The 8,758-nt window shown below is 49.0% G+C and overlaps 1 protein-coding gene across 1 annotated transcript; it reads right to left on the bottom strand.

Moving 5' to 3' along the window:
• Positions 1-205: 205 nt before the first annotated feature.
• Positions 206-6,984, bottom strand: LOC100958146 (cytochrome P450 11B2, mitochondrial). The gene is made up of 6 exons (XM_003802352.2): positions 6,746-6,984; positions 6,263-6,418; positions 1,469-1,668; positions 1,153-1,356; positions 761-915; positions 206-377 (listed from the first exon to the last, which is right to left on the bottom strand). The coding sequence occupies exons 1-6, from the start codon at positions 6,982-6,984 to the stop codon at positions 207-209; spliced, it is 1,125 nt and encodes a 374-aa protein (XP_003802400.1). The 3' UTR covers position 206.
• Positions 6,985-8,758: the final 1,774 nt, after the last annotated feature.

Here is an 8,758-nt window from a genome sequence, read left to right as displayed (position 1 = left end):
CAAGCAGGAGACGCCGAGTTGGCCCCAGGACACTGAGAGGGATTCCAGAGGAAAGAAGGGGCCCCTCTCCTTCAGGACAGAAAGGAGGGGCAGGGAAAGGGTCCTGAGGCAAGGCTGCTGATCAGCCCCATTTCCTGGCTGCCACTTGCCAGTGAGCGCTGCTCTCCAGCAGGGGGCAGGGTGGCTGCGGAGAGGTCAGCAGGCACCTACCTCAGGGTCTCCTTGAGGGCTGCCCTCAGCAGGGGCAGCTCCACCATTGCCCTCTGGGGATTGTCAGTGATGCTAGCGGCAGCTTCTAGGCTCTCCTGGCGCAGGGCCCGCTGCACCTCGGGATTTCTGGCCAGCTCAAACAGTGTCATCAGCACGGGGAAGGCTGTCTGCAGGAGCCACAGGTGCAAGGCTCAGGCATGGACACCTGCCCAGACCTCCTCCCTCAGGGTGGCTCTTCCAAGCATGTACCCCCTCCCTGGGGCGGGGGTGTGCATGCCCTGAGCAGGACACATCCCTGGAACCCTGGACCTCAAATCCCAATGCCCATCTGCACTCCCTTCCCTGAGTCCTCCACAAAAAGGAGACCCCCATCCCACCAATGCCCACATGCAAGTCTTTTCATCAGTTGACAAGCTGAGGCAGGGGCTGAGGGGGAGCTGAGAATGGGCGGGGCAGGGCCTGGGGCTGTGGCCCATGGCTGATGCGTGGCATTGGAGAACACTGCCTGAGAGACAGGATGGGTGCTCTGGGGGGCAGTTTCTGCTCTGACCGTGTCCACACTCCCTGCTGTGAGTTCAATAGCATTGGCCTTGATGGCATCTGGTGACAACTCTGCCTGCAATAGCAGCTCTGCCACAATGCCACTGTAGTGTGTAGGGTGGTTGAGTGCCAGTTCCTGATAGATTTTCTGGATGCTGTTGTTGGCTGTAGGAAGAAGAAGAAACACCCCTGGCTGAGAACTGAGAAGCACCCCCTCTTAGTCCTGCACCCAGCACCCCAAGTCCCCCTGGCCCCACCCGCTCTGGGTCAACCCAGTCCAGATTTTGGCTCAGCTTTGACTCTTCCTGGCAGAACTCTGCTCTCCCCAGGGCTGTGGAGAATGAAAAATTGGGCCACCACAGAGGCCCTGCCACATGACACTGCAGGGTCCCTGACCCTCACCATACTGGAAGATGCAGTCCCATGCCTCAAAGTGCTCCTCCCATGTCCTGGTGCTGGTCCAGCGGGACAGGCTTCTGGGTGTGAACATGAGCTGGGCAGTGGATTTGAACATAGTGTCCAGAGCGTGTATTAAGTTCAGGCTGGCTTGGCTGGGGTTATGGCCAAAGAGACCCAGCCGCTCTCCAAAAAGTGCTAGGTTGCTGGCTGCAGGGAGGATGGCACCACTGAGCCAAAGGCAGCCTCCCACCAGCCCTCCCTGTCCCCTTCCTACTCTACTCCAACTTCACTGGGGGGGACCTCCCACCTGACCTCACACCTTCTATGGCATAGTGGAAGATGCTGGGCTGGATGTCCAGGGTCAGGGCCCCTCGGGCATTCCGTAGCACCTTCTTCTTCAGGGTCTGGGTGAAATCCCTTGCTACTGTATCCACCATGGGGAGGTACTTCTCCACAGCTTTTGGTGACAGCACTCCTGGGTTCAGCCGTAGCCGGTTGAAACGCCATTCAGGCCCATTTCTACAAAGCAGAGAGCGGGGCTAGGAAGGTAGCCCTTGGCAGACACAGAGCCCCAAATTAGTGTCCTACATTTCTTGTTCTCAAAGGGAATAAGCAGGGCAGGGGGCTGCTCTCAGGGTAGCTGCCTGCCTTCCTCCTTAGCTGCAGCATTTTCTCTATGAGAAGCCCTGGGACATGTTTTTGAATATTTCAATGGATGCTGCGCCAGGAGTTCATGTCCCTGGATACAGAACCATTTCATTGTGAGAATTTGCCGCGATCTGTGTTTTAGAACTCTGGAATCTAATGTTAGCTTGCAACTTCCCTGGAAGTTAAAAAAAAAAAAAAAAAAGTGGTTAATTTCTGCTTGTCTTGCAGTAGCAGTTACTCAGCTCCTACTCCTGTCCTGTGACAGGCACCTGTGGATATGGTCCTGGAGCAACTTACATGCAGCTTGCAGGAGCCATGCTGGACAGAAAGGACTGTGGCCTCCAAATACCAGGGGTCTGTGTTTCGATCTCATTGCTTTTCTGGTCACAGAGATGCCGATAAAAGGCAGGTCCCCGCTGTTCCTGCTGTCCCTCTCCATCACTGTAAGCCCCTCCCTCTCTGGATGAAGTGACTTCGGGATTTAAGGAGCCAGTACCCTTCCCCCCTCAATTGTTCCATGTTTCCACATTGGAAGCCAAGCCTTGCAGTCCATTCAAAATCAACCATGTATATGGGGGAAATTTAAAAGTCACCCCAAGGTGACTTATGCCTGTAATCCTAGCACTCTGGGAGGCTGAGGCAAGTGGACTGCCTGAGCTCAGGAGTTTGAGACCAGCCTGAGCCAGAGCAAGACCTCATCTCTAAAAAACAGCCAGGCATTATAGTGGGTGCCTGTAGTCCCAGCCACTTGGGAGTCTGAGGCAATGAGGATCATTTTAGCTCAAGAGTTTGAGACTGCTGTGAGCTATAATGCTACAGCACTCTACGAAAGGCAACAAAGTGAGACTCTGCCTCTATAAAAAATAAATAGATGAATAAATAAAAAGTCACTCCACATATACAAATGGAGGCCCAGAAAAGATCCAGGAATACCATAAGTTTACAACTCAGGCTAAAGCCTCAGGGCCAAGATAGTCTTCAACCATCAAATAAATGACTTGCAAAAACAGTAACAAAAAAAGAAAACCCAAAGGAGGGGTAGAATCCATTTTCCAGAATTACACATTATTATATTGAAATATTCAGTTCTCCACAAAAATATTCCAAGGCAAATAAAGAAATAGAAAAGTATGGCTCATAGAAAAGGAAAAGAAGGGCCATGCCTGTGGCTCAGTGAGCAGGGCGCCAGCCCCATATACCAAGGGTGGTGGGTTCAAACCCAGCCCCAGCCAAACTGCAGCAAAAAGTAGCCAGGCGTTGTGGCAGGCGCCTGTAGTCTCAGCTACTCAGAAGGCTGAGGCCAGAGAATCCCCTAAGCCCAAGAGCTGGAGGTTGCTGTGAGCTGTGATGTCATGGCACTCTACCAAGGGTGACAAAGTGAGACTCTGTCTCTAAAAAAAAGAAAAGAAGAAAGAAAAAGAAAAGAAAAAGGAAAATAATCAACAGAAATCAATGAAAAAAGGCTGATGGCAGATCTACCAGAACTTCAAAGACTTCAAAATAACTATCTTAAAGACACTCAAAGATCTAAAAGATGATGTGGAAAAATTGCAGAGCAGAAAGTATCAGAATGAGCACAGTGAAATATCAACAAAGATGGAAAATGTGAACACCCTCCCCCCCAAAAAAACACTGGAGCTAAAATGAACACAAAGAAATATCAACAAAGAGATGGAAAATTTGAACCCCCTCCCCCCAAAAAAAACACTGGAGCTAAAAATATAATCACTGAAATTAAAAAATTCACCAGAGAGATTCAAAGGCAGATTTGAGAAGGAAGAAGAAACAGTCAATGAACTTGAAGACAGGACAATGGAAGTTGGTCTGAGGGAACAGAAAGAATAACTGCTTGAAGAAAAGTGAAATGACCTGTGGGACCTGTGGGATGCCATCAAAATGACTGGCATGTGCATTGTGAGGGTCTCAGAAAGAGGAAAGAACTAAAGAGGCCGGGAGAATATTGAAAAAATAATGGCTGACAACTTCCCCAAATTGATGAAAGACACAACTTGTAAACATACAAGCATCTCAGTGAACTCCAAGTAGATGGAACATACCAAGATACATAATAATAAAACTGTCGAAAGACAAGGAGAGATTTTGGAAGCAGCAGGAGATAAGTCATATCCGAGGGATTCTTAATTGGCAGATTTCTCTGCAGAGGCTTTAGATGCCAGAAGGCAGTTGGCTGGTATATTCTGAGTGTTGATAGTAAAGCATATACCAACCAAGCAAAACTGCTCTTCCAAAGTGCAGGATAAATTAATGCTCCCAGATAAACAAAAACTAAAGGAGTTTGAAATCACCGTACCTCCCCTACAAGAAATGTTTCAGGGTGCCTTGCAGGTTGAAATGGAGTGACACTAGACGGTAACTCAAAAATGTGTGAAGGAATAAAGATCTCAGTAAAGGTAAATACATGAGCAATTATGAAAGCTAATATTGTAACAGTGGTGTGTACCCACAGGTTTTGTTTCATATGTAATTTAAGAGATTAATATATTTGACAAGCCAAGTGATTAGTCTGAAACTAAGACAAATTATTATTGTGCCTTTGGTTTGTAAGTTCACAACTTGTTTTTCACATAATTTAAGACATTAGTTTATTTGAAATTTTTAGTTATTTTTTTGGCACACACATAGGAAGGGGGAAAAGTTTGCCATCAACAACTGAAAGGGGGTGGAGGCAGAACTGTAAAGGAAAAAGTTTCAGTATATTTAACATATTACTGAAGTTCAGCTATCATAAATTCAGTTGAGAGCGTTATAATTAAAGGATGTCCATGGTAACCACAAATAAAATAACTAACTAAAGGATGTACACAAAGAAATGAGAAAGGAATTTAAATGTTTTACTACAAAAAATCAACTAAACAGAAAAGAACACTAATGCACAAAATGAGGAACAAAAAATAAAAGGCATATAGAAAAATATGAAAATGAGAGAAGTCCTCCTTATTAATATTTACTCTAAATGCAAGTGAACTGAACTCTTCAATCAAAAGACAGAGACATTGGCAGAATGATTAAAAAATAGAATTCAACTATATGCTGTCTTCAGGAGACTCACTTTAGCTACAAGGACCTAAAGGTTAAAAATAAATGTATAGAAAAAGATATTTCAAGCAGTGTGGCAAGGATAATGTCAGAGCAGCCTCCAGGTGCTGGGCCACAGGCCATCAAGTCTGACTTTGGGGCGACACACTGGCTTCTGCCTCACTGTGCTCGAGAGGGCTTCATGGAGTTCATTCCTGTGAACTTGCTGGCCAAGCCCTGGCACACAGACCACCTGGGCTGACTCTCCCTGAGTGGGGACATCTTTTTTCCAGGGGATGCAATTGCCCCGGGGTCAGGCTATGCCCAGTATTCACACTATATGTGTGTGTACATGCTCATGCACACATGTGAGCATACAGACACACAGAACAGACATGTAACACATCAAGATGTACAGAATCACAAGCTCACACACACAACATGCTCACGAGTGTGAGCACAGACACACATGCACATTCAATACACAGGACTGCAAATGCACACACACAAAAGCCAGCATGCATATACACATGTGCTCTCAGGAACACACATGCACACACACAGAACTGCACACAGTACACACACACACCAGCGCACCCCTTCCTTCAGATATGCACACCCACTCTCCTCACCCTTCACCTGCAACTATCCTTTCTGCTCCTGACCCCCACCCAGATACCTCCAGTTAAGGATGCCCCATCCATCTAAACCCCGCTATTCCCAAGAGAATCCACTTCCCCACAGTGTGTGGTGGCTGTCAACTGTCCACGTCCATCCTTCAGGCCCTCCTGTCCTAATGGCAGCCCATCTGCAGCTGATGGACTCAAGCACACTCTTCTTCCTCGGCCTACCAACCAAACCAGGGGTGCCGCCACTTTCCTGGGGAATGATACATCCCAAGGCTGTGGCCCCACCTGCTGCTTAGCTCCTGAGAACACAGGACAAGCAACCACCTGCATCTGTGCTCACCGGCCCCCTGCCCAGGACTGGCTTCCCAAGGCAAAGGTTTGCCTGAGCTCTGGGAGCCAAGGGCACCATGGTGGACAGCAGCCTCTGGGACACTCTGACTGTGACCTGGGCCAGCGTCCACCTTCTCAGAGCCTCCGTTCCTCACCTGTACGCTGGAGCCCCAGCAACCAGGAGGGGACATGGCCACCAGGGCTGTGCAGTGGGTGCTCCCTAACGCACAGCTCATTGCCCTCCCTCCTCTCAGCGCAAAGTGCCTTGCACACGTCTCTGCCACTGCCCTGCTCCCCCCACCACAGGGTACATGGGACCCAAGGGAGACACTCCTTAGGGTTTGGTAGTCACTCTGGTTCCACCACCACCACCCCCATGAGTCTCAGGCAGGGGTGATTTGGGGTCTTCTCTGTGTCGCCTCCTCTCTTTGTCCCAGTTGCCCTTCCCCCCATTCCAACTGGACCCTCACAGCAAGAACACGCCACATTTGTGCCCACGGTGATGCCTGTAGGCCAGCCAGGGATCCAGGCACATCCGGCGTGGGTGCAGAGTCTCCACCTGCTGCAGCCTCTCCACGTCCTCTGGCAGCATCACAGACACCCTTGGTGTCCCTCCTATGTCATACCTGTGGGACAAAGCACAACGTCCTGCCGGGCAGGGCCACGTCCTCCCCTGGGTCCAGATTGGCTTTATCCAAACTCCCTCTTCTGGACTAGTGATTTCACAGCAGGAAGTCCCCCCTGCTGTCTACCCGAAACCTCGCCAACCCCAGTGCCTCCGAGTTCTGTCCTCTGGCACGAGCCCTGGTTTGCTGTCTCCTCATGAGGAGCTGTGATGTCCTCTGCTGAAGACAAGGACCCATCACCCACTGGGCTCCCTCCCGGTCTCCCCCAGGATGCAGAGCACAGGGAGGATTCTGGGTGTCCTCGCTTAGGGGCAGGGAGGGCTTTACCTGAAAATTGGCCCCAGCTCCTGGAAGTTCTGCTGCATGTCCAGGTGGAGGTTCTCATAGCCCTGGTCCTTCCAGATCTGCAGTGTCTTCATCCAGGTGTTGGAGCGACTCTGGGGTATGGCTTCGAAGGGCAGCACTGCCTTGGGGGCCAGAGCGGCTCTGGTGCCCAGTGTCCGTGGCCCTCTCAGGGACAGGCAGGGCCCCGCCAGCCACGCACCTGCCTTTCTCCTGAATGCCATCCCAATGCTCCCTCTATTCCGTGCCCAAATCCTTTTATCTGGCCTGGGGACCTGCACTGGCAGATGGATCACGTCATGGAAGAAACTGTCCCTGGACCTGCCTGTACACCCAGGGCTGAGGTCAGGTCTGGAGGCTCCCTGCTGGAGATGGAGGAAGGAGACAGCAGGTGCCTGTCCCCCATTTCTGCACAGCCTGCTGGTACCTGGGTCCTCAGAGAAGGGGTGGGGCCTAGACTAGGGGTGCACAGGGCTGGGGGTGGTGGGAAGAGGCCTCTCCCTCCTCCAGAATTTAGCGCATCACGACTAATGGGGCCCTTATCTTATCCAGAGATGAAAAGGGGGCCTTGGGATCTTTTAATAAACTGGGTTTTTTTTAGCAGCAGTTTCAGTTCATTGCAAACTTGATGGGGAAGAATTGAGAATGTCCACGTGCCCCCTCTCCCTCTCAGTCCCGGTGGCTAAGCAGCATGCTTGTCGCACCTCAGTAACCTAGACGGACAAGTTCTCGCCCAAAGCCCTCAGTTTACCTGAGCTCCATGGCATTCATTCTCTGGGCTTGGAGTCATGTGTGCCCTCAGTTTACCTGAGCTCCATGGCATTCATTCTCTGGGCTTGGAGTCATGTGTGCCCTCAGTTTACCTGAGCTCCATGGCATTCATTCTCTGGGCTTGGAGTCATGTTTGTGATATGCTTTTGTCACGACAGCATCATAGGTCGCTTCCCTTCCCGGGAAAGATTCCACGCTATGCCCTCCAGCTGTCCTCTCCACACCTCTAACAACTACTCACCTTTTTACTCTCTCCATGGTTTCTCCCTTTCCAACATGTCACATACTGTGGCTGGACTGGTCCAGCACAGAGCCTTTCCACACTGGCTTCCTTCACTCAGCAACATGCTGCTAGGAACCTGCACACCTTTTCATCTCATCTCTTTTTGACAATGAATCATGTCCCACTGTCTGGATAGGCCACACTTTATCCACTCACCTACTGAAAGGACAGCTTTGTCTCTTCCATGTCTTGGTGGTAAAATAAAGCTGCTGTGAACATCCGTGTGCAGCGTTTAACTTGGACATTAATTTTCAACCCATTTGCCTAAACCCCCATGAGCACAGTTGCTGGATCGTATGGGAAGAGGTTGTGCTTATTCATCTTCTGGAATGGCTGAACCGTCCTGCCTTCCCAGCAATGGATGAGGGCTCCTGCTGTTCTGTCTCTGTGCCAGCATCCAGTGTTGTCAGCATCTGGTTTTTTCTACTTTAATAGGTTTAAAATCAGATCTCATTGTTAATTTGTAACTTTCTAAAGACTTGTGTTAGATAGTGAGCATCATCTCATATGCTTTATTTGCTACCTGTATATCATCTTTACTGAGACATCCATTTAGATATTTTGCTCATGTTTTAATCAGCTGTTCATTTTTTTATTGTTGAGTTTTAAGAGTTCTTCGGATATTTTGACTCCTTTATCAGATATCTCTTTTCCAATATTTTCTTCCAACCTTTGGCACATTCTCTTAACACTGTCCTTTGCAGAGCAGACTCTTAATTTTCATAAAGTCCAGCATATGAGCTTTTTCTCATCGTTCATGCCCTTGGTGTCATATTTAAACCACAGTCATATTCAAGGTCATCTACAATAGATTTTCTCCTATGTTATCGTCTGAGAGTTTGGATTTTATATTTAGGTATATGGTTTAGTTTGAGTTAATTCTCATGAGGGATATAATGTCTGTGTCTTGAATCCTTCTTTTTTTTTTTTTTTTTTTTTTTTTT

This window comes from Otolemur garnettii, unplaced genomic scaffold (assembly GCF_000181295.1).
Source record: "Otolemur garnettii isolate 467f Iridium unplaced genomic scaffold, OtoGar3 scaffold00245, whole genome shotgun sequence".
Taxonomy (NCBI): domain Eukaryota; kingdom Metazoa; phylum Chordata; class Mammalia; order Primates; family Galagidae; genus Otolemur; species Otolemur garnettii.
Note: the sequence above shows the minus strand (reverse complement) of the source record. Positions and strands in the feature narration are given on the sequence as shown.

What these genes read in the sequence shown, in the direction of transcription:
- LOC100958146 (XM_003802352.2), bottom strand. Translation starts at nt 6,984, where the DNA reads ATGGCATTCAGGAGAAAGGCAGGTGCGTGGCTGGCGGGGCCCTGCCTG. An exon ending in GAGCTGGGGCCAATTTTCAG is followed by an intron (nt 6,419 to 6,745) that starts GTAAAGCCCTCC and finishes TTTGTCCCACAG; the next exon opens with GTATGACATAGGAGGGACAC. An exon ending in CTTCCACTATGCCATAGAAG is followed by an intron (nt 1,357 to 1,468) that starts GTGTGAGGTCAG and finishes TCCTCCCTGCAG; the next exon opens with CCAGCAACCTAGCACTTTTT.